This window comes from Phaethon lepturus, unplaced genomic scaffold (assembly GCF_000687285.1).
Source record: "Phaethon lepturus isolate BGI_N335 unplaced genomic scaffold, ASM68728v1 scaffold12294, whole genome shotgun sequence".
Taxonomy (NCBI): Eukaryota; Metazoa; Chordata; class Aves; order Phaethontiformes; family Phaethontidae; genus Phaethon; species Phaethon lepturus.
The window spans coordinates 39,560-64,367 of record NW_010534030.1 but is presented as its reverse complement, the minus strand read 5'-3'; the positions used below and the strand labels follow the sequence as shown (position 1 = coordinate 64,367).

The window sequence follows — 24,808 nt, the reverse complement described above, 5'->3', positions numbered from 1 at the left end:
GCGGGAGGCGCGAGGGGTTTCAGGGCCGTGGGTTGCCGCCTGCCGCTCTCGGTGCAAGGAGGAAGGATCCAGGCGGCGGCAGGCTGCACGGTGGTCGTTTCGAGGTGGCACGGAAGCCTTCGGCTGTAGATCTGTTTTAATTTCTCTTCCTCCTTCGCTGTTGTAGCCTTGATCGTGACAGGCGGAGCTCTGAGAGTTTCCGAAAGCGGCCGGTGCTGGGCCTACCCCTGAGCTTGGCTCGGTGGGCTCTTTAGAAGATCGGCGTGGTTGTGACTTAGCCAAAGAAAACAACCGGTAAACAGTGAGCTGTAGTGAATAATCCGGTGACATAACCTTCCTGGAGACCACATGGAAGAAATGCTTCTCAATGCTGTCCTCCAGCTAAGAACGTGTTGCCCAGTAAAATGGAGTGGCTTATTTCAAAACTAGAAATAGCAACAGTTGGCTGTTTTGACAGATGCTGTATTGTTAGAAATAGCTCTTTTGCAGTAGCTCTCAAACTCGGAGTAGTACCATGCCCTCTGTATACAGTAAGGTTAGTGAGAAGTCTTAGTTTAATTTCAACAAACCACAAACAATTTGGACTGTATTTACAACTGAAGTGAGATAATACTAAAAAATACAAAACCAGGCACTACTTCTGTTGACATGTTACGAGCTTAGACTGTCTGTTTCTGAATCCCACTTGTTAGAAGGAAGCATGACTTCTGTCCTCAGCGGCACTTTTTTTTTAGGCGGGTCACAAAACAGGTATGACACCTGTCAAGTCATTCTTTGTGCACGCAACTTAAGTGTTTCCTGTTTCTAAGGTAACTACATTGGCATTGACTAAAACTATATATGTAGGGCAAGTCCAGGTAGGGTGACTGTCGTATAAACAGGAAACAAAATTAGCTGGTAATAGATTTGTTTGTCGTTTCTGGACGTGTTACTGTCTTGGTTTTTCTGCCCTTATGCTTTTAAAATTTGTTGTTAACTGTTGATGCTATTGGCCTGGTCTCTCCAAACCAAACTCAATAGCAAACTTGCTGTGTACCTGTCTCTCGTCTGTAGAGGAATACTATTTCTCCTTCTAGCGCAGGACTCCTAGATATTTAATTCATTTTAATTTATGCTGAAATGGCTACTCTTGATCTTCAGTTGAATTAAGTGGAAGGGAAACTGTGCAAATATAACTTAGGAAGAGTGGACAGCGATGTTTTGTGACCCTGTGATGGGTCATTGCTAAATAGTGTTGGGATTTCTTATCACTGAGGATCATGGTGGAGGGCAATCACTATTTTAGCCAGATTTGTCTTTTGTTCTCGTAACTGTCCTTGCTATTACGAATACTGCAGTTCTCCTTTGACTTTTGAAATAGCATTTAACTGTTCTAAAATACCTTTTGGACAGGAAGACAGCACAAAGCCTTTGAGAACAGGTCCCTAAATTTCCTTAACTTCCCTCCAGTGGAAACTTTATCCTGCAGTGTTTGGCTGAAGGGAAAGGAGGAAGTGAGAGTTTCTTGGTGTTTTTTTGTAAATAATCCTAGCTGAGATGTGAAAATGCCTGAAGAGGCTATGTCATGTTTGATGCATGCCTGATACATTTGAGGTAGGTTCCAAGCCTGAAACTTCACTGGCCTTAATGTATGAGAACAAACATCTGTGGTAAGTTCAGCCACTCTCTGTAAACTTAAGTTACTGTGTCTAATCAGCATCGTGCCTTCCAGTTGACTGGAATTGTGTGCAGTTTTCCAGTATGTGGAAAGTTCAGGTGGCTTTTCTACATGTAACCACTGAAATTTGAACTGGTATGATTCAAAACCCTTTTCCCCCTTGGAGCGCTTCTCGTGTGGGGCTTCCGAGAGGTGTGCTGCTCTTCTGCCTGTTCTGTCTGTGCTTGGTTTGAGAAGTGGGTAGGAGACCATGTTGCGAAGAACAGGTTTAGCAGCGGTGCTTCTAGCATGTTTTATATGATGTTTTTTGACAGGAGTTTAGAACCTAATCAGTGAACATGTTGCTGTTTCTGTCACTCGAGCTGTTTTATCCTCCACATGCAGGGCACGTGGCCTAAAATGTTTACAGCTCTTGAAACCCCATGGGAGTACTTCCCTCTGTAAAATACAAAAAAAATCCAAAGTTCGGCTTAAAGTAATTTTGAAATTACTTTCTTTGTAAGGCTGTTTCCAAATTTGTGGAAGACTTCAGGTTTGTCATCTTCAGCAGCAAGGCTTAGTTACTCCTAGTGATCTCCTTCAGGTTAGGAGAGAGTGTTTTTGTCAAACCCGCTGCTGGTTACGTATTGGCCCTCTCTATTCTGTGACTTTTGGATTCTTGCCTAAAATTGTATCGTATTTATTTTTTAATAAGCCAACAGAACGCTGCTGTTTGAATCTACTAAATAGAATCTACTAAAATAGATGCCAAATTTTTTTTTTGCTGATGGCCAGTTGATTTCCTTAGAAAGCATTGAGGCTATCTAATACGGCAGACTTCAGTAAATATGTAAAAATCAGCTGTGTTGCACAATACAAAATGGTAATCTTTTAAGATCTCCTGAGTCCTTTGTGTGGTATCTTAATCCACTACTGTATCATAGGAACTATAATGGAAAGTAGCTAATTTTCAGAGCAAGGTTAAGGGTTTTTTTTTTTTGTAAACTCCTTCTGACTGAGGCCTGAACTTTCTGAACCTGTAAAGATGGCAGGCTTGCCCCATGGAAGGCTTCTTGAATTGTTGAGGCCAATGTAGGGAGATTCGTTCCCGCTAAGAATATATGCATCTAAAAATAAAGTCTGCTTTGCATAGCATTCATAGCTTGCTTAATCAGTGCTGTAGAAATTGAATTTTAGCCTTGCATTGAATGACCAGAGAGGTACCTGTGTACTTCTGCTTTCCGGGCAGGGCTCCCTTAATTACTCTGATTTTACGTACTATTTTAAATTAGGTTGCACCATTTGAAAGTCTGAAATACTGTTAGTCGGGTGAGAGCTGTCAGGTTTTTTCTGTATATCAGGATACATACTGTGCAAACCATATATTTAGGACAGAAATAGGAAGCTGCTTCCTTCAGCTATTGTGTTCTGTCCTTGAGTCACATGCGGTGTCTGCTCAGGCTCTTGTTGTGCTTCCTTGAAAGGGAGAATCCCATTTTGACTCCAGCTTGGGGTTCTCCGGTGGCACTGCCAGATTTTAGAGTGAGAAAGTGGCAAAGTTTGTTGTGCTTCTAGGCAGTTGGCCTGTAGGGATGGTAGTCCCTGCTTTTCTTGGGAGAAAACAGTGATGCTAACAGCAGGGTGGGATGCTCAGTGTCAGTGCTCTGCATGGTATTGTGTGGTGGCAGGGAGGATCAGAGTTATGTCTGAGCCCAACTCAAGAGTTCCAATACCTAAAAGCTTGATTTTTGGGTGGACTAGGTGTGATTGCTGTGCTCTTTGTATTGATCTGTTCCTCAGAACAACACCCAGAGAAATGTGGGTTTTCTTTCTAGGGGCCTGAAAGGCAAAATCCAAAACTTCTGTTACTGCCTTACAAGTGACGGAGTCAGAATTTTGGTTTGGATCCTGCTCTTGAGTTCTTGGATCCCGAGTTCAACCAGCCCTTGAGTTCTTCAGGCTGGTTGCTGAAATCTGGTGCTCTCACAGCGACTGAATTCTTCTGAGTAGCTGCTTGTGGTGGCTTTTGTAGGTGTCAGTACTGGGGCATGGTGGTCTGTCGGCTTGATTTTTAACAACCTTCTTTTTCAGAAGATTTATGTTGTTGCATCACATTACACATTGCCAGTAAGAACTGCTTGGAAAATGTGTACTTGTCATGCCCAGTGGCAATTTCTGGATTATTCAAAAAGCAAAAGTGAGTTACTTGGTGGGGGGGGACGGACAAAACAACAATCAGGTACTGTGCTACTGAGAAATCCTGATAACTACTGTGCCTATTCCCCTTCCTACAAAGGTGTTTCACAGTCAGTGGGCTTTTAAATCTGTAAATGAAGGTAATGAATTCTAGCTTGTCAGATGTACAGAAAAGAAAAATTGGAAGTTTTCTGTAATTCTTCTTGCTGCAGTTTTAAACACGCTCTGAAATTCTTTCATAGCACAACTGTGCAATGACAAATTCTTGTCACTGAAGAATGCTTCCAATTATTACTGCTTGAAAATTTCTTTTTCACAAAGTTTTTTGTGTAAGTAGGCTCTTACATAACTCCTAGGAGTATGTCAAGTCTTCCGTGGCATAATGAGAGTCTGGAAGTCAGTTGGTAGTTTGACTTTCCTTACAAATAGTTTACCCACGTTTTTATTTAATCTAATAAACTTTTCCCAAAGAGCAGAATGGTCTTCATCGCCTGTGATAGGATTTGTTGCTCCTGGTGTTTTTGGTGCCTGTGGAGGACAAAGAGGAGAGTAAGTTTCCCCCCCAAATAATTGGGTGTAAACTTGCTAGTCCTGCTGAGAGATGGCTTGCTGCCTCTACCACTGAGGAGGTTATCACCTGTGTGGGTTCTTTCCTGTATGGTGGGAGAAAAATGTTTTAAAGTGTAGGCAGATGCTAAATAAGCTGTAGTTCTAAGTCTAAGTGGGTGAGAACCTTTGTATAAAGGGAGAGGGGGAAAGATTTTTCTAGTTCTACCCAGCACATCCTTTTCAGCCTGCCTCTGTACTTGCTCCCGTTTAATTCTTGCGGAAGGATGGCCAGCATGTCGAACCATGCTGCTGCAGGGGTTGCTTTCTGAACTGATTTGTCCGAAGTGTTATACATGCCAAATTAACACATCACCTGTGCAGTCAATCTCAATGATGAGCCAGAAATCGTGTACATTGGTTTTGGCCATATAGCCAAGATGGTAAAGCAGTAGTTTTTATTCTGAAAAAGGCATCTTCAGACTCCTGGCACGGAGCCTAGTGACCTTTGTGTTTTGATCAAGCAGAACTTCAAAACAGTGACTCTCCAGCTTGATTCCACCTCTGATAAATTACAGAGCTGCTTCTCAGAGCTGCTTACGGCTTCCTTTGAGACTCCTCAAACTGCTGGTTATGCATGACTTGCTTTGGGATGCAGTTTTATCACATTGGCAATCTGTAATTTAACAGACGAGATGTCAAGTGCCAAGTTTTGTGTTGTCATAGAAATTTATTAAGCTGGCAAGCTCTGCTGTTGTAGCTCACTGGAAAGCTGTTTCAGTATAAGCCAAATGTTGTTAGGGTTAGCTTATTGCAGTTCTTTGTGTGTTGCTCATTCACAATTGCTTGTTTTGGTGTGTATGGTTGAGTGCAATACTGCTTTGATGGTAGTGAGGCAAAATATTGCAGAGATGGTGAAAAAGCACTTTTTTTTTGGTATAAACTTGTGATTGATGCTTTCAGTGATTCTGACCTCTGATTGTTGCTGTGTGGTATCTAATTCATTATGCATCTCGTTTTCTTCCTTCTCACAGTGCTTGCAAGGGTAGTCGTTCTTCTGACTGAGCTGTTTGCTAGCTCTTTCAGCCTGGCAAAACGCAGAAATGAATAAATGTAGTTGGGTAGTGTGAAAACAACTAAGCTTGTGTTGTGAAAACTTAACTATGTCCACAAGGAAGAAGTACTATTATGTCCAATGGTTTATGTAAGTTAAGCTACCAAACTTGTCTATATTATCAATTTCTTTGTTAAACTTTAGTTTTCTTGTTTGCTAAACTAGCTTGTAAGCAAAAATATAAAAGAAAAAGCTCTGAGGCATAATGCTGAATTCTTCTGGGGTTTAACTTTCTACCCAATCGTGTTCTGGTGGAAGTAGAAAATACAGAGAAACCACTAACTGCTTTTTGCACCATATAAACTGCTTAATTTTTTTAATGAAAAGCCCACAACCTAAAAAACTGCTAAAATTGACTGGTTCCATGACAAGATAACAGCAGTGTCTAGAATGTAGCTGTGAAGTTGCTGCAGAACTTGAATCTAATGAAATATTGTCTTCCAGGTGCCATGTTTCAGAACAGAGGAAGACAACTGAGAAAGAAGAGCTGAAGAAAGTAACACAGAACCAGATACAGGCTAATTGGGGGAAAAAAATTAACCTGTCTCTGAGGTGACTAAAGGGGAATAATGGTGATTTTGCGCCGGGCTCGGCCGCCTGCTTCCGCCCCAACCAGCAATGAATCTTGACTCGCTCTCGCTGGCCTTGTCTCAAATCAGCTACCTGGTGGACAATTTAACCAAGAAAAACTACCGAGCCAGCCAGCAGGAAATACAGCATGTAAGTAAGCTAATGATGCTAAAAAAGAAATTCTGGAGAGGAAAAAATGGGACTGTCAAATGAAGTTTCTCTTCCCGTTTGAATTGTGCTCCTCAGTGCTCTCATGTGCTTTACTGTGTACTGTTTTCTGCGGAGCTGAGAACTGCAACTGGCGTTGCTGATATTCCTGTTGACTTCATCTCTCAGGTCATGGAATATGGCAGCTCAGAGCCAAGACCAGTATTAAGTTTGTAGTTGAATATTAGGATTAACTGCAGCTCTTGGAGTGTGGTATGCAAAGCTTTCCTAACACCTTCAGGTTAAGTCTTTCAACTTTTGGACACTCCATAGAACACTGGTTGGGAGGGGGAGGAGAGGGGTTTTTTTAGTAGTAGTTTTTAGGAGAACTACATTTATTTTTCAGAGTTGTTGCACTGAAAGGTGAGTTCATGGTTACTTACATCTGAACACTTTCACTTACCTTGGATGGAAGTGTTTTATTTCTATCATGATATGTGGCTTGGTGGTGAAACCAAGCTGACTTTCTTGACCCTGGGTTTGCAGAAGGCAGGCAGAGTAACTGTAGATTGAAACTCTAAGATCTGGGCAAAAATCCTGGTTTAACTGACCCTCTTAAAAATAGCTCTGCCTAGCAGGATGGACTGAAAAGCATTATCTGCAGGGGAGTGCTAGGAGGAAGTGAATGTTACTGAGCCAGTTTTAGAAACTGGTTTAGTTCAGTTCCCAGTAGACAGCTGGGCAAGCTAATTTTTTTTTTTACCCTAGTGCAGTCCTGCAGTGACTTGAATCAGATTAGGAGGCCAGAGGGCTTAGGCAGAGTGACTTTCTGGTAACAGCTGACTTCAAAAGTGCATTCATTGCATTGAGGTGAGGGTGTGATTTCAGCAGTATTCACTGCGTGATCTCGTAAGCCATGAAATGGAATATGTTTCTTGTAACTTTTGTGAAGTTTCCATGTTTTTTCAACTTCAGTGCTTGCAGGGGGCTCATCTGAGATCATGCTGTCCTTGCGATCGCTATTGGTTTCAACATGATTTTTGCAGCAAGGTGTGACTGAGGCATGACTTGCAGATTTGTCATGAACGCTTACGTAAAGGATGATAAACATTTCTTTGATTTGGGAGAAGATACGGTTGATCTGCTCTTCAGTTGGAATATAGATCTCTAAAACAGGGACAGATTGTTCCTTATCCTTCACAGCAGGCCTCGGAATCACTGTGTTGAGAGACCGGAAACTGGTCTGTGGAGATGGCTGGTTTGTGTATGTTTGGTTATCAGACAGATCAAGGATTTCAAGACTAAATTCCTAAAATCTCCATGATGCCTTGTCTTTTGTTTTTTTTAAACTTCCTGGTCTTACTTTGCTTGTGCGGTTGCTAGTAAAATTTTTGCTTAGAGTTGAAGAGATAAGTGCATGCTTTAACTCTTTGTCTCAGTACACTGCTAGATGTAAATTTTTGGCATAATCCACTCAATTTTACAAAGCTTATATGTAAGCATGCAGAGTATGTGGAAAACCATACCTGGAGTTCTTGTCCCAACTGACCAAAATGACACTTGCATTTAAATGTACCACTCAGAGTGGCAAAACTTGAGGAACTAATTTCTGCTTAAACATGCTTTCAGTGGTCATTTAACATAGGTGAGGCTTTAAGACTGCTTTAAATATAGAATGTATGTTAAAAAAAACCCAAACAAACCTTTTACGCATTTGCCAGAGGCACATTCCACAGAATGGCTTCCTCTGAAATGATTTTTTTTGTGGTCTCCTTTTCCTGAAGTAGTGGTAAGGAGAGCCTGGTTGGAGAGGAAGGAAGGGTTTTACGGGCAGAGTCATCTCGGAAAGCAAAACTTTCTGGATTGAGAAAATCAGAGTTATTTTTGATCTAACCCTGTGTTTGCCTAAATAAAATCCAGCTTGTATGATAAATTCAAATAAGGGTGGGTCAAACTGTATCCTGAATGACAGACTGATTGAGGTGGAAAGAGACCTGTGGAGGTCACCTGGTCCAACCTCCTGCTCAAAGAGGGTCACCTAGAGCTGGTTACCCAGGAATGTCCAGACAGCTTTTGAGTATCTTCATAGATGGAGACCCCACAACCTCTCTAGGCAGCCGATGCTAGTGCTTGGTCACCCTCATGGTAAAAAAAAGTCAGTCTTTACAGATTATTTTATGATTGGGTACACTGTCTTGTAAATGTGTATGAAGGCTGCCAATACGATGTTTTCTTTCAGCTCTTTCTATAGGAAAACTAGCAATTCTCATTCCCTATTTCCTGGAAAAGCTTTTATGTGAATGTTGTTAGAGTTGAAAGATGCTGCACTGAACTTATAGCCTTCTCTTCCCCTCTTCCTCATATGTTAAACTTTCAAATTATTAATCATGTGAAGTCACTTTCATGCAAGGAAGGAAGAAATCTGGTTCTGATGCAGAGAGGTTGTGTTGATGGCCTCAGTATGTACAGTTTTCTTCTGTATCCATCTGATTTGATGAATTCATCTTGGTCATGGCACCAGATAGCTCCCTAAGAGTTTGCTCCAGCTTCATGCTGGTCTTGTTGCCATATCTAAATCTGTGTATTTAATTGGGATTGCCTAAAAGAACTGCCTGTTTTCCAAAGCCTGTGCTAACTAGTAGAACTTGTTGTCAATCGCTGTCAACACCTGGGGGTGTTGGTTGATGGACAGCTGCACATGAGCCAGCAGTGTGCCCAGGTGGCCAAGAAGGCCAACAGCATCCTGGCCTGTATCAGCATTAGTGTGGCCAGCAGGAGCCAGGCAGGGATTGTGCCTGTGTACTTGGCACTGGTGAGGCCGCACCTCAAATATGGTGTTCAGTGTTGGGCCCCTCACTACAAGAAGGATGTTGAGGTGCTGGAGTGTGTCCAGAGAAGGGCAATGAAGCCGGTGAGGGGTCTGGAGAACAAGTCTGATGAGGAACAGCTGAGGGAACATGGGCTGTTTAGCCTGGAGGAGGCTGAGGGGAGACCTTATCGCTCTCTACAACTACCTGAAAGGGGATTGTGGTGAGGTGGGTGTTGGTCTCTTCTCCCAAGTAACTAGTGATAGGATGAGAGGAAACAGCCTCAAGTTGCACCAGGGGAGGTTTAGATCAGATATTAAGAAAAATTTCTTCACCGAAAGGGTTGTCAAACGTTGGTACAGGCTGCCCGGGGGAAGTGGTTGAGTCACCATCCCTGGAGGTATTTAAAAGACACGTAGACGTGGTGCTCAGGGACATGGTTTAGTGGTGGACTTGGCAGTGCTGGGTTGGCGGTTGGATTTCATGATCTTAAAGGTCTTTTCCAACTTAAATGATTCTATGATTCAGTTTTGCTGCCTGATCTGAGCATCTTTCTACCTAATCATGGGGGGTAGCTGCCTTAAGACGGCGCTGTCAACATAACTGAAGTGGGCTGTTTACTCTGGACTGACATCTCACGAGTGTATATATTCTAGGCTCTGGTCAAGAAGCAGAGCTATATCCGACTCAGATGTTTCTTTCCAGCAGAAGAAAACTTGGCAGCCACTGGAATAAGCAGGCTGTGAAGGAAAGGGAAGTGTAATGTTAGATAATGGTAGAAGAATTGAGATGAGAGCAACCAGAAACAGCAGAGCCGGGGCGGACACAGCCAAAAGCAATGCTCTTTGTCTTTTTTGCACAAAGAAGCTACTGGCAAACAAGGATATTTATGAAGGGGTGAAGCAGTGGGCTTGGTGGAGGCAGGCAGAGCTGCTGGTTTGTACAGGCACGCGTTGTGTCTGTCCTGCAGCTAGGAAGGGGGAAACAATGGTAAAAACTTTGCCCATAGGTGAAGGCTGGATTTGATGTTAGCTGCTACTATTTGGACAAAAGAAACAAGCTACTGGTGATGAAGTGACTTCAAATTTCTGCCAGTATGAATTTTATTAAAAAGAAGTAATGCTGTCTGGTTAGGTGAGGTTTGAAGAAATTAATAAACACTGAAACAACCTGAAGGTACTTTAAACCACAAGCTGATGAGCTGGTCTATAGCCAGGAGTTAAACTTAAGGCAAATGATGGTGGATGCGAACAGAAATATAACAGTGTTGTTAAGATTTACTAATGAGTGATAGGTGTTGCAAATTAACAGACAGATCATCTATGTATGATTGAGGTATAGCATTCAGTTGAATGAATTCTAATGATAGATTATATCTCATAATGATGATTTATATCTGGGATAAATGCCTGCTACATAGGCATGGCACAGAGGTGTGTGCTGTCCCAAGGCTGTACTTGTGCGGAGTTATGCACTGTAGCTGGGGGAAGAATTGGGGAAAAGTGAGGCCATGTGAGGATTCTGGGCTGCTTTGGTGGCAGAGAAGCTTGAAATCATCCTCTAGGGGACTTGAAAACCCGTATTTACTTAGGTTTTTAAGAATACTGCCCATGAAATGCATGGCTTCTGTGTCAATGACTTGTATCTAGATTTTTTCTTTATCTCTTAGTTTATACTTTTTGTTTGCAAATAGAGTTAATGACTTTGTTTCTACGTTACTGATTAAAAAGGAACATTCGTAGCAATTTTGTTAAAACTGTAGATGATTTAACCACTATAAGTACTGTTGTATCCACAGTACTAAACACAGATCTTGCTCTGTAATGACCGTTTGCTACCAAGTTGTTTTTGATATTTTTTTTTCCAGATTGTGAATAGGCACGGTCCCGAGGCAGACAGGCATTTACTACGCTGTCTATTCTCGCACGTGGATTTCAGTGGCGATGGTAAAAGCAGTGGCAAAGATTTCCATCAGGTAAAGTTTGCACTGAGGGACCTGTGTATTAGTTTTGGTTGTTACAAAGCTGCAATAGGTTTTGATCCATTTTAAGTATAAAGGTTAGAGATAAATAGCTTCAAGTAAACTTTTTTTCTAGTATATGGCCTTTCAATTGCAAGTACCTTTTGCTAGTCCTCAAGTCGGAAGACAACAAATTGTTGGTATCTGACTCTTACAGTCCCTTGATCTGGAAAAATAGATAGTGTCAGTACAATTGCTCTTTGTGCCACGTGCAGTGCTCTATTTTGAAAGCCTCTATCTTTTAAAACTTTGTCCAAATCCACTAACTGCCGCTTCTGGTGCTGGCTATATCTCTTCTCAGGAGTGTTTTCATCCTTAAACAAGGCATCCTTTGCCACAGACTTTTTATCTGATAAACAGGAATTGAATATTCTTAGAGTGCCTATTGCAATCTGTGAGGGTGCTTACAGAAATGAAACACTGCACACATGGCGGAGAATGTTTAATCACTTAGTCTTAAAAAGCCCCCAACAAACTAAACTTGAAGAAAACTTGTATGAAAAGAAACTAGTTAATGAGAATTTGGGCACTTAAAAGGCTTAAGCACCTTATCTTTGTTTCGTTTTACTGCACTCGGTGAACAGTGGAAGTTTTGTTTTATTGTTCTGTTACAAAACGCGTGTTCAAGTTATCCTGTTCTTTTCAGACTCAATTTCTGATCCAGGAGTGTGCGTCGCTGATTACAAAACCAAACTTTATCTCGACGCTGTCCTACGCCATTGACAATCCATTGCACTATCAGAAGGTTTGTATGCTTCATGAAGGGGATCCCCATGTCACAAACGACAGTGAATTGGTTTGTAGGAACCAGCTGGTTTTCCCTTGTTTTTCCTTGTTTGGTTTTTTTTATGGCTAAGATTGGCTGTACCAAAGTCTTCAAAAATAGAGCTTGCCCAGAAGTTGTGGGTTTGTTTTTTTCTTAAACTGAGCAAGTTACTCAATTGCTCAGAATGACTGAAAACTAATTTTAAAGCTTAATCTAACTTTATCACTTTATGGCTTGTTTTTGGCAGCCAGAACCAAAATAAATCATCAGTTCTCCTGTTTCTTTCAGTGTGAAAGCCGTGATGGGCGTTTAATGGTGAAAGGGTGGGATATGCAGGAGAAACTTCTAGTCTAGACATATCCAAAAATAGTTCCAAAGGTGCTTTCTTCAGCCATATAAGCTTTGTGTTAATCTACAGCAGATTAGTTACTAATATTCCAGACCTGCAAATAGACTCTAGATAGCCTGCCACATTACAAATGGTACTAATCACGTAACAGCTTCCATTTAACTCTTCTTACCTGTTTCAGAGTCTAAAGCCTTCACCCCATTTATTTGCCCAATTGAGTAAAGTCATCAAATTAAGTAAAGTTCAAGAGGTAGGTGAATGTTTATTTCAAAAATATTAAAATATTTTTGGCTATGCTTGTTATAAAGGATGATGTCCCCTTACCATGATGTTTGTTCTTCTTTGCAGGTGATTTTTGGTCTCGCTTTACTGAACTCTTTCAGCTCAGATCTACGAGGTTTTGGTAAGTGAAGCTCCAAAGTACTGCAGCAGGGACACCTTTTCTGGTTTTAAGCAGTAGGCTTTCTAGATGGATAGATGTGTGCCTGCGTGACCTGAGTAATGCAAGACCTTGCAATCAGTAGTGCTATGGAAGTCTCACACAATTTTGAGAGGGGCAATAGATAGCACGGTCATCTTACAGGAACTTGGAGGTACCTTCTGTGAATGACTTGCTAGATAATGAATCAAATTGAGGTACTGTGAGATCTTACCTTTTAGTTGCTCATTAATATTTTAGTTCTGAGGTATGGGTTATGAGACTTTGATTTAAATCTGAACTGTTGTGGCTTGTAATAAACAAACATAGATTAAGAGAGTGGTACCTAGCTAAAGAGTCTTCCTATTAAAAAGACATTTCAGGTTTTGACTCTAGCCTCTTCTATTTTCAAAAGCTGCCCAGTTTATCAAACAGAAACTCCCAGATCTTTTGCGCTCTTACATTGACGCGGACGTCAGTGGAAATCAAGAAGGTGGCTTCCAAGATATTGCAATAGAGGTCCTGCACCTTCTCCTCTCCCATCTCCTTTTTGGGCAGAAGGGAGCCTTTGGGGTAGGACAGGAACAGATTGACGCTTTCCTCAAAACATTACGTAGAGGTAAGTGTGGGGGTGTTCCAGAAGCCTGACTAAATGCAAACATTGAAATGGATTTTTGTAACTTACTGTCAGTGCAGACTGCTGCTGAAATGGTGGGGAGCTTGGCAAGGTAGAATTCAGGAAATCTTCGTAACTAAACTGACAGAAGAATACCACTGTTCTGGTATCGGGTCATAATGCACTGTTTTTCTTTCAAAAAGCAGTAATGTGGTCTCATGTTTGGGTTTGTGTTTTTTTTTTAAAAGTTGTGTTCAATGAGCGTTAAGTAGGGGGTATTCAAGTCTGTGCTTGCTTGGTTGTGTGGGATGGTGTTTGTGGATTTAACTAAAGCAACTTGGTGCACTTTGGTGTAGTTGAAAAACTTGTATGTTCCTTACACTGGAAGGAGTTCATTACCATTTCACATAGGTGGTGCAGATCTGTGAGGAACACTAGCACAGTGAGGGAAACGGCTTTGAATAAAACTAATCCATCTCCTGGAAGCTACCGTGGTCCTTGTGTGATGGCAGGGGATGTTACCGACAGGCTGTGAGCTGGTAGTCTCTTCCGTTCTGAAAAAACAGTGCTTGCTGTAAGCCCATCAGAATAAGGAGGATTTGGCCTTGAAGCTGACTTAATTTAATTTAATTCAACCAATCCTTGGTTCTGCACAGACCTAGAGGAAGGCACCCGTTATACAAGAGCAAAATACTTGTTCTATTTACGTGTAACTTCTTAGTTTATACTTTAATGAAGATAAGTGTATTAGTTTCTGCAATTCCTCACGCTTTGCTTTGGGAAATTAGGAACTCTTCTCTGGAACAGCCCTGAAGGGTATGGAAGCATTATGCATCATCTTAAAGATGATGCATAAGGCATCAGGAAGGTGTCTTTGTAAGGTGTCTTTGCTGCTTTCCACTGTGAGCAAAACTCCCACCCACACATCTGATCTTCTCATGACTGTCTGTCTTAAACTTTGCTTCCCTGGAAGGAAGAATTCTCTCCTTCCATGCCCAAGTGCCTGGTGTACATTTGCTAGACTTCTTAATAGCAGCTCCTTTGTTTCCTAATACTTCCTGATTTGGAGGAGAGGCTTTTGCTCCACTGCTGTATTGTTTCCTGCTCTGTGCTTTTTTTGGATGACTGCTGCTAGTGACAGTCTAGTTCTAAACTTACCACCAGCACAGCTGCTAACCCTTTGGGCAGCTGGAGTGAACCTGCATGAACCTAGTCCAGTCTGCATTCTTGTCCTCTGGGAATATCCAAGTTCCAGTAGAGAACTGGGAGGTGGGATGGAGGACTGCTGCGTGAGTGCCCTCTTGATTTCTGCAGCAGCAAGGAAACTCTAGCACATCAGTCAAAGTTATTTTGAATAGTCACTTGCATAAAAGTGATGTTCGGGGGGGGTTTGACACTCTTTTTTTTTTTTACTCTCGCCTTTAGATTTTCCCCAGGAGCGTTGCCCTGTGGTGCTTGCACCACTTCTATACCCTGAAAAACGGGACATTCTAATGGACAGGATCCTGCCTGATTCTGGAGGGATAGCCAAAACCATGATGGAGAGTTCTCTGGCAGATTTCATGCAAGAAGTTGGTTATGGCTTTTGTACAAGGTTTGTAGGAAAATTACATTTTCCAGCATGTTGGTGGTTTGCTTTCTTTTTTTTTTTTTGAGACAAAAGGTGAGGAACGCTTAAAGCACTAAAATAACTAGAACCTCACTAAGTTTTATGAGGTCATTTGTTTTGATTCCTGCTTTATATTTTGTTTTCTTCTAATGTGTATAGCATGGATGTTAAGACTGTGTAGGATTTTGTGGTGGTAAGAACTGCTAGGTAGAGGTATTCAAATTCTTTGTGAAGGTTTTATGAGAATTCAGCTACCACCTTTTTTTTTAATGTAAAAACAAAGTGGCTAGGTAGGCATAAATTCCAACTAAATCCTGCTAGATCTTTGGAAGAACTGTGGTCTTGTGACAGATTCCTGTTAGCTCGCTGTCCACATGAAACAGAAGAACTGAAGGTAATAGTCTCACTTCAAGAGTTGACCACCAGCAGCTTTCTGTTTATATTGGGTTTTGATCAGTGTGGTACACAGCATGATTGAGATTATTTGTAGCTGTAGAAGCTCATTCTGAGAGTGAATTGCTAGAGTATCTCAACAGCTGCATCAGTCTTTGCCTGCTTAGGCTTATTTCGGTAAAAATACTGTTTAAGATTGTGAGTCTTAAACTTGCCCTGAGTTTGTGTGTATATTCGTAGACATACATTACCCAGATCTTCAACAGCGTTCCATGTTCTGCCCCTAGTCTGATATGTTAGGTGGCCAGCTCTGTTAACTTGGCTTGCTGGAGCCGTGTGAAAGGGGCTGGCATCCATAGAGTTGTGTGGGCTTGCAGGAGTGGTGTGAGCAGGACTAAAGATCTTCCCTTTATAGCACCTAGCATAAGCGTTGCATTATATGGGCTATTTCTTTATATACGTTTGTGAATTGGAATAGTTACTAGGAAAGTGGAAGAAGGTAGACTTTAGTCAGAAGCTGCCTATTGAAGAGTTTAATTTGAATGTATTAAAGGTTTATTTCCTGCTGTATATCTGCTATCTGCATTAATCCAGCTCAATTTTTGAATGCAGTTTTTAAGGGTTTAGGATAGCGCTCTAATACCGGTAGTGATAACAGGAGCCTGCAAGTGTGTGGCTGGTTTTGAAGGGGGCCTTAGTCTTAGTCCTCAGTTTGTTTTTTAAAGGAAGATTCACTTAAGAAGCATGAGCTAAGAAGTAAATGATTCTGTATTTGAAAAGAAAGGCTATTGACTACTTCGAGGAGGTGATCAAATCTCTGAGATACAAACATAACCTTCTGTTTTAAACAGTGAAGAAGGAAGCGCAATTAAATAAATTGGAAGAGACTGAAAATTATTTCCTTCGTTAACATGCGCCTGTTAATAATTAACATTTTTGATCTATAGTGATGCTGTATAAATCTTATTGGCCTAACTATGACATGTCCACGAAGTGAACCAAAAATTGAAAAAAAGGCCTTCAGTTCTAAAATTTGGACTTAAGCATCTGCTCATTGTTTGTTCTTTTGGCTCTCTGGAAGGTTTTTGCTAGTGACCTCTGATCAGAAACGCTATGGTTTGTGGCAGGCTAAAACGTGTACCTTCACAGCTTACCTTTTGAACAGGGCACATCAGAGCCTTTGTTTCACTTCTAGCTAGCAGAAAACTTCGGTCTTTGAAGCTGTATATTACAGGTCAATACATGGAAGTACTTTTAACAGAAAAGAGTGCGAAACTTACCCTGTGCTTTCCCTTTGGCAAAGTATAGGCTGGGAAACATCACTCACTTAAGTAGACCTAGCTTTGAACTGAGTACATGGCACAGTATGTTTCATGGAAATAATTGCACAGACTTTCTGCTGAATTTCTCTTCTTTCTTGTCCTGGAATTTTGTTGGATCATTTGACTAACATAACTGAAGTTGAGTGAACGGTCATATTTTACAGTCTGCAGTTAGTTTTTCCCAACAATCTGTGTGCTGTCCCAACTGTACTCACAGGTCTTGTTTTGGTCTGTCTTACACTGTGCCTCAGTGAAACCCACTTTCACATTAAGATCTCTTGTTTTCTTGCATCTTAGTGTTGAAGAATGTCGCAACATAATCATGCAGTTTGGTGTTCGGGAAGTCACAGCTGCCCAGGTTGCCAGGGTTTTGGGGATGATGGCTCGAACTCATTCGGGGTTGACGGATGGTATTCCATTACAAGTGAGTGGCCTGCTGGGATGGAGATTATGTATATATATTTAAATCAGCAGAAACTGATGAGTTAAAATGCTAGTCTCTAGTAATTTAAAAATTGTTTTCGTTATTCAGCACTTACACTTCTAACTGTTCTGCTGTAAATGTCTATAATAGATTCTTGTCTTTTATAGATCTCTATAAAAGATTCTCAGAAGTGTGCGACTGGTGTCGTTACTGATCTGAACTTCGGCTTACCTTCACAGTGCAGGGAGTTCTGTAGCTAGTGGCTTTTGAGACTGCTTTATTTTTAACTAGTATCTGATTGAATGTATTTAACTTGCAGTCTATTTCGGCTCCTGGCAGTGGGATTTGGAGTGATGGAAAAGATAAAAGTGATGGAGCACAAGCCCATACCTGGAATGTGGAGGTCTTAATTGATGTTCTTAAAGAGCTGGTAAGTTTTGTGAGCATCTTGGTCTTTTATGCAGAATAGCTGGAAGAAGGGCATGTCTCAGTGTGAAAATAAAGCTTTTTTTAAGCTCCTAGCAGCCTGAATGACTTTGAATCTCATTAATGTAATTGTGTTGCTGTACTTAAATGATTGGTGTTTTTTTCCCCCGGTGAACAAGAATATTTTGAGGAATTTGTGGGAAATAAAAGCTGTCTGAATGGCTAACTGGGGTGCAACTTGAGATTTATTCCACACTGCTCCCACGTTCTCCAGCTTGTGTTCTCTAAGGGTTTTTGTGTTTGAACTTATTTCTGGCAGTGGAAAGTTTTGTGCATCAGGCACCTTGTTTTGAAAAGCGTCTCACTGTAGGCATTAATGATGAAAATGAAACAAAATATTTTGTAGCTACTCGTTCCGAAACTAGATGCTGCTTGCGTACGATGACGCTTCAGAAATGGGAAGGTTTTTCCACTGCTTCAAGCAGCAATTTTTAATTAACTCAGTGAAACATGAGTACAGTTTCCTTTGCTTACCTTATATTGGGTGATTATTTTCTGTATGTTCCCTCTAATCTATGCAGGAGTCACTGTTTTGTTTTTCTAAACCTTGGAACATACAATTAACTTTGTCTTGGGTGCTCGCTTATCTCTGAAATGAATGGTCTGCGTTCCACAATGGCCATAGCTCCCTCCAAGCTCCTTTATCCTTATGGTTTCACACTATTGCTGAAAATCTAATAGGCGCTTTGCAAATACTTGCAGTGTACATTCTTCAAAAGGAAGAGCGAGTTCTGCTTGCCAGAGGGTCAGACCCTTCTGCCTTTTGTTGGCGGGCGTGTGGAAGTCTACAAGGAATGAGTTAGCATGCGAAGAAAGGAGCTATGTGTTTGGGTGGGTTTTTTTGAAGACTTGTTAATGAAATGTTTGGAAGGATAGCCTTTAGCACTGGCAGAAGCGCAAATCTCACAGGCTAGTTTCAAACATTAACTTGCATCAGGCTTTCACAACTATCTAAATCCTGTTCTTTTTAAAATGAAAAACTTGGCTTTCAGTTAAGTCGGGTGGATATTAAGCTGGATAAAATACTGATGACGGGGGTTCTTGCAAGACAGTACTAAAGATTGTAACATTTGAGGCTTGTTTTTCTGGTTGCAGAATCCTAGCCTGGACTTCAAAGTAGTAACCTACGAACTGGACCACCCAGGATTTCAGATTCGTGACAGCAAGGGCCTCCATATTGTAGTGTTTGGCATTCAGAGAGGGCTGGGCATGGAAGTTTTTCCAGTTAACGCCATATACAGACCTTGGAAGCATGCAGAGGGCCAGGTAGGTTTACCAACATTTCTGCTTTATCTGTACAACACTTGCAGAGTTCCTGAATTTCTTCAAATGTGGACTGGTAACGTGAATTTTTAGGCAAGTCATCTAAGAACTTGGCCTGTAAGGCATAGACCTCAGGTATATTACTGAAGTATGGCCTGTTAAGTGAACAGTGTCTGTGTTGATGGGAAGAGATGGTCACCTGCTACACATGTGTGACAACATCTTTGGTTTTAGCAGAGTTAGAATCCTAGAATCATTAAGGTTGGAAAAGAACTCTTAAGATCATCAAGTCCAACTGTCAATCCAACACCACCATGCCCACTAAACCATGTCCCCAAGTGCCACGTCCACACATTTTATTGAACCCCTCCAGTGAGGGTGACTCCACCACCTCCCTGGGCAGCCTGTACCAATGCTTGACAACCCTTTCGGTGAAGAAATTTTTCATAGTATCCAGTCTAAGCCTCCCCTGGTGCAACTTGAGGCCATTTCTTCTCATCCTATCGCTAGTTACTTGGGAGAAGAGACCAACACCCACCTCACCACAATGCCCGTTCAGGTAGCTGTAGAGAGCGATGAGGTCTCCCCTCAGCCACCAGACTGAACAACCCCAGTTCCCTCAGCTGCTCCTCATCAGACTTGTTCTCCAGACCCCTCACCAGCTTTGTTGCCCTTCTCCGGACACGCTCCAGCACTTAAGTGTCCTTCTTGTAGTCAGGGCCCAACACCGAACACCGTACTTGAGGTGTGGGCTCCCCAGTGCCAAGTACAGCGTCACGATCACTTCCCTAGTCCTGCTGGCCACACTATTGCTGATACAGGCCAGGATGCTGCTGGGCACACTGCTGGCTCATGTTCAGCTGGCTCTTGACCAGCAGCCCCAGGTCCTTTTCCACCAGGCAGCTCTCCAGCCACTCCTCCCCAAGCCTGTAGTGTTGCATGGGGTTGTTGTGACCAAAGTGCAGGACCTGGCACTTGGCCTCGTTAAACCTCGTACAGTTGACCTCATCCCATTGATCCTGCCTGTCCAGGTCCCTCTGCAGAGCCTTCCTACCCTCGAGCAGATCAACACTCCTGCCCAGTTTTGGAACTCCCAGTCCAACTGCTGATGTGTAATGCATCTGAGCGTAGAACTGTTGCTGCATGGCTGTACTCTGAGGTTTTTACCTGGTTACACAAAAAGGCTACAGCACACCTGTATCTGTAACTTCCAGAAATCCTGGGAGCAAAAGCATGAGGTTCAGTCTTGGGTAAAACACACTGATAGTAAATCTTGGCTCATCTCCACTGCTTTGATTAGCATCGTTCTCAGAAATGTGGCAGTTAATGAAGGAACCTGAAACTTTAAATAGCTAAACTATTTTTTATGTCTTTTATTCCAGCTCTCCTTTATTCAACATTCCCTCATAAACCCTGACATCTTCTGTTTTGCTGACTACCCTTGTCATACTGTTGCCACAGACATCCTGAAAGCACCACCAGAGGACGACAATCGAGAAATCGCTACATGGTAAACCTACTCTCAACTGCTTTTCATACCTAGAGTTAGAGTAAGATTACTTCTCTGGTCAAATGTGGCTTTATCTTCATGCAACCAGATTTATTGGTAGCTGTGTGTACATCCCAGTAGATCAGCCATTAGTAGTTGTTCCATGTTTGATGGGTGAAAGTTCTCATATTATCAGAACTTCCTGTGTACTTCCATGATATCTGAAAATGTACTGCCGGTTCTTGCTTGTATTGGCATGTTCTGGCTGTCTCGAATTTCTGCTGATGTGTTTGGGGAGATACTGTGAGCTGACAGGAGGAGATAGAGAAGGCATGAATTTAAGTTGGTTTTTCCCAGGATGACATTAGAGAAGCTTTCTCTACTTGTATGAAAGAAGTCCTGGGATTTAAATAGTACATTTATATAGCTATTGCTGAGCTATTGCATAAAGCTGACAAGGGTGACTTTCTGAGCTGACCCTTACACCCCTTCTTTTTGTTATAGCTGTGTAGATGATTTCAGTGAAGATATTTGCTTCTATTTCCATTGTATGGCCCAAAATAGGGGAACTGGAGGATGGGGAATACGGGTAAATTGGGGAAGGTGGCAATGATCACTTGCCTGTAAAGCAGACAAAACTTGTAGAATATCTTCACTAGGTTTCACAGGTGGAGACTGGGAGGTGTTTTTAAAATTGTATTCCATTTCTGGAAGCATGTTTCAAGCTAAATTATCCAAGTGATCCCCCTCAAGCTGAGGTTTTGAACATCAGCTTTCAATTCTCCCTCTTCCCTAACAGAATCAGAAGCTCTTAAGTTCTTAAATTGGTTCAGTTAAAAAAAGGGGGGGGCGTGGTGTGGTGTGTGTTTTTCATGGTTAAGAATGGTCTTGTAGGCTCAACTGTATGTGAGGAGAGCTGCAATATCAGGTTGTTTGCAGTGGGCGTTGCATTATAGCATCTTAGAGTTGTTGCTACAAAATGCTTGAATGAAGGATCCTGTAAGCTAACTATTTTGTAACTTTGGGGGGTATTGTCTATTTGTTTCTTTTCTTCTGTTAGGAAGAGCCTGGATTTGATTGAATCTCTGTTACGATTGGCAGAAGTGGGACAGTACGAGCAGGTTAAGCAGCTCTTCAGTTTTCCTATCAAGCATTGCCCAGATATGTTGGTATTGGCCTTATTGCAGATCAACACGTCCTGGCATACCTTGCGCCATGAACTCATCTCCACGCTCATGCCAATTTTCCTTGGCAACCATCCCAACTCTGCCATCATTTTGCACTATGCATGGCACGGACAGGTCAGTATTCTCACTGGAGCATGCCTGTGGTTTGTTCATGTAACTGAAAGCTTGTTAGATGGGTTGAACACTTAAAACAACAATGCTTGTATGGGTTTATGAAATGGGTAATTTAAAACCCAAGAGGTAAATTATCAGTGGTTTATGCAAAGTAATATGAGTTGCCTGCTCCCTATCTTGAAGCAAACTGTTGTCATTTGATTTTCTTTGGGGAAATGTATTCAGAACAAAGAAATAATGTTCACTGAGAAAATATTCCTGGAAAAGTAAAGACCAAATATCAGTTTGACTTCTTTAACCTTTCAGTTTTAACTAAAGTTGACCAAAGTTTCATTTTTTTTTTTAAATTTTTTTAGAAGAACACCAAAAACCTCACCACAGCAACAGCTCTCCCCACCAAACTCTCAACCTCACACATTTAAAGTGTAGAAACTTGAAGCAGTAAGAGGTTTAAACCAAAATAATCTCCATTGTGCTTGCTAAAAGATGGAGGCTATTCTAGGTATAAAGAAACTACTTGTACCATAAATTTTAAGTCTAAGGTGTTTTCTGGAAACTTTGGACTGGCTGCTGACCCTTTTCTAGGAGAGCTTCCATGTAGAGACAGGGTAACTATGTATGCAAATCCCATGCTTTTAATGGGCAAACAAGTAGGCTTTTATGGATTTGCCTTTTGTTATGGCCTTCATCATTATGTCCACTGGTAGCTAAGTGGATAGGAGTCACAAGAAGAAACTTAAGCAGGGGAAGCCTCTGGAGCAGGAGGGAATCTGCATGAGGGAACATCTTGCTCTGTTCAAGTAGAGTTAATAAAAAGCTTGACCTCCGAGGTTGTGGTCCACATTCACTGCAAAATTACGACTGTTTGCTATCTGAAGTGCTATGAACATTTTATATTTTTCCTGATAAAAGTTGTTAAATTGATGAAGAGGTGGATAGGATAAAAGTGATGTGCTTTTTGCCTAAGGTCTCAAAATAGCAGAATATGGAATTTTTCTGCAGGGTAGGCTTCAGAATAAAGTACAAAATGATGGCTGCCATGTGACATGGTGCCATTCCACAACTTCAGGATGTTTCACTTCTCCAAATGAGGCAACCTTTAAGCAAAACCCTTGCTGCCATGAAAATCTTGGTTGTGTTGTAGTTTAAAATTGCCCCTGTGTGAGCAAAGAGCTAGATAACTCTTTTTTCCATGTTAGTGTGATGTTGCAATTCTCACTTCAGGACATCACGTCTGGCATAACATTTTGTAAATGGTTTGCATATTCCAAAAGGAATTTCTCTACAATTGAGAGGAATTAGACTTGTACAGTGGCAGGAGACAGATGGGGATGTACATACTTACCATTTGTAGTCATTCTGCCTCCTTTAGTTGTAGCTTCCAGATAGTTTATTACTGCACAAAAAGACCCCAACTCTGAAGATAAAGAATAGATGTGTTTGCATGTTAAGTTTTAGAGCTAAAATAGCTGACTTAATGTTCACATAGTTGATACTTTTCCAAGAGGCATGAAGTACGATCCTAATTTACTTTTCCTTAGGGTCAGTCTCCTTCAATTCGTCAGCTTATCATGCATGCAATGGCAGAATGGTACATGAGAGGGGAGCAGTATGACCAGGCAAAATTGTCACGTATTCTTGATGTGGCACAAGACTTGAAGGTGAGTTTTGCAAAATGCTGCTGCCATTTTCTGTCTCGTCTCTTATGCAGGCTTGCTCATCTTTTAACAAAGGCTAAGCTTAACTTAGATGTGACTAATTTAGTAAGGATTACTTTGTTTAAGCATTCAGAATTCAGTTATTGCCACTGTACTTCATCTTAAAAAAAACCCCACACCAAAAAAAAACCCCAAAACAACAACAAAAAAACCCCCACACAAACAAAAACTAGAAAACCCAGCCTATGTTCAAGTGCTCTTCAGCTGAGTTGTGGTATCTCCCTACAGATGCTTCTTGGCCTGTCCAGTTGTGAACCCAAGACATCTTACTTGATGTTTGCAGTGGAGTTGGTTATCGTGGCTTAGCTGACCAGTAACTTGAGGCAGTGTAATAGAACTGCTTGCTATGTGAACATGCTGTAAATCCAGGGAGAGCTTTGACTGTTCTAACCTTGAATAACATTGAAATGGGAAAGTAGAAAATAGGCCTTAGATATTTCTGTGAAGGTGGCTCTGCTAAGCATAATGGAACAGGGATTTCTTAAAAATACTGCTACTTTTTACTTGTTCACACATTCTCAAAAGGCACTGGAAGTTGTGCGTGACTACTTTGAGGCCTTTTATTGCTTCCTAAAGTTAGATGCAAGATAATTGGGTGTCTCAAAGTGCAAGAGCATCAACTGCTGCTTCAGGTCAGTTTTGGAGCAGTTACTGTGTTCAAAGATTAACACTTTGAGCAAGATATGTTCAAAGTGGCTCTGAAGGCCTTGAGGTCTGCTTGATGTTCAGCTTTTCTGATTAATTTTGTTGCAATATGAACTTGGCAGCTCTTGGCCACTTTGCTGGTGGATTTTCACATAGAGGAATTTAAAACTGTAAGCACAAGGTCTCTTCAAAGAAGGTAGGGTTTGTGATTTCAAATGAGGGCTCTGGCTTACTTGTCTCACGAGCGAGCTGTAAGTGAAGCTGATAGTGCCAGTCCTTTTGTTGACAAAGAAAGCATAGCAGCATGTGATAGCAAGACTTCTTTACTAAAAAGTATATGGGGATTAGAAAGAAAAGAAAGGAGAAAGGGTATCCTTGTGTCTTCACTAGTAGTCTTCTGATTTTTTTTCTTTAGGCCTTGTCAATGCTGCTAAATGGTACTCCATTTGCCTTTGTTATTGACCTTGCTGCACTTGCCTCTCGACGGGAATACCTCAAACTTGACAAATGGCTCACAGATAAAATTCGGGAGCATGGGGTAAAGCAGGATTTTTCTCTTTATTTCTGCACTCTATCAGTGACTAACTTAAGTCACTTTAGCAATTTTATAAGTAGCTTTAAAGTTGTGGAAAGTGTCCATGGTCTGATAGTTCAATGTTTTCACTGAACTATAATAGCTTAGTGTGATTCTTTCCACGGTGCAATTGCCAAGTTTGAAATAGTGACTTGGATGCAGTTTGGGAGATTAAGATAACATTTGTTTCTTTCCTCAGGAGCCCTTCATCCAGGCCTGTATGACTTTCTTAAAGAGAAGATGCCCATCTATCCTGGGTGGCCTTGCTCCAGAAAAAGATCAGCCCAAAAGCGCACAGCTTCCTCCAGAAACCTTGGCAACTATGTTGGCATGTCTGCAAGCTTGTGCTGGGTAAGGATTATATGTCTTACTCTGCATGTGTAATCTGTTTGTAACTTG

General features: G+C 41.5%; 1 protein-coding gene across 1 annotated transcript in view; it reads left to right on the top strand.

Annotated features, from left to right (window-relative positions):
- The first annotated feature begins 5,934 nt into the window (after window positions 1-5,934).
- Window positions 5,935-24,808, top strand: part of CNOT1 (CCR4-NOT transcription complex, subunit 1) — a 54,257-nt gene continuing 35,383 nt past the window's right edge. Inside the window, 15 exon segments of the mRNA XM_010285398.1 lie at window positions 5,935-6,212; window positions 10,884-10,991; window positions 11,683-11,781; window positions 12,333-12,401; window positions 12,500-12,554; window positions 12,985-13,188; window positions 14,611-14,779; window positions 16,807-16,933; window positions 17,253-17,363; window positions 18,515-18,685; window positions 20,065-20,192; window positions 21,232-21,472; window positions 23,014-23,133; window positions 24,251-24,373; window positions 24,609-24,760. Coding sequence (XP_010283700.1) covers window positions 6,111-6,212; window positions 10,884-10,991; window positions 11,683-11,781; window positions 12,333-12,401; window positions 12,500-12,554; window positions 12,985-13,188; window positions 14,611-14,779; window positions 16,807-16,933; window positions 17,253-17,363; window positions 18,515-18,685; window positions 20,065-20,192; window positions 21,232-21,472; window positions 23,014-23,133; window positions 24,251-24,373; window positions 24,609-24,760 — 1,979 coding nt within the window. The 5' untranslated portion in view covers window positions 5,935-6,110.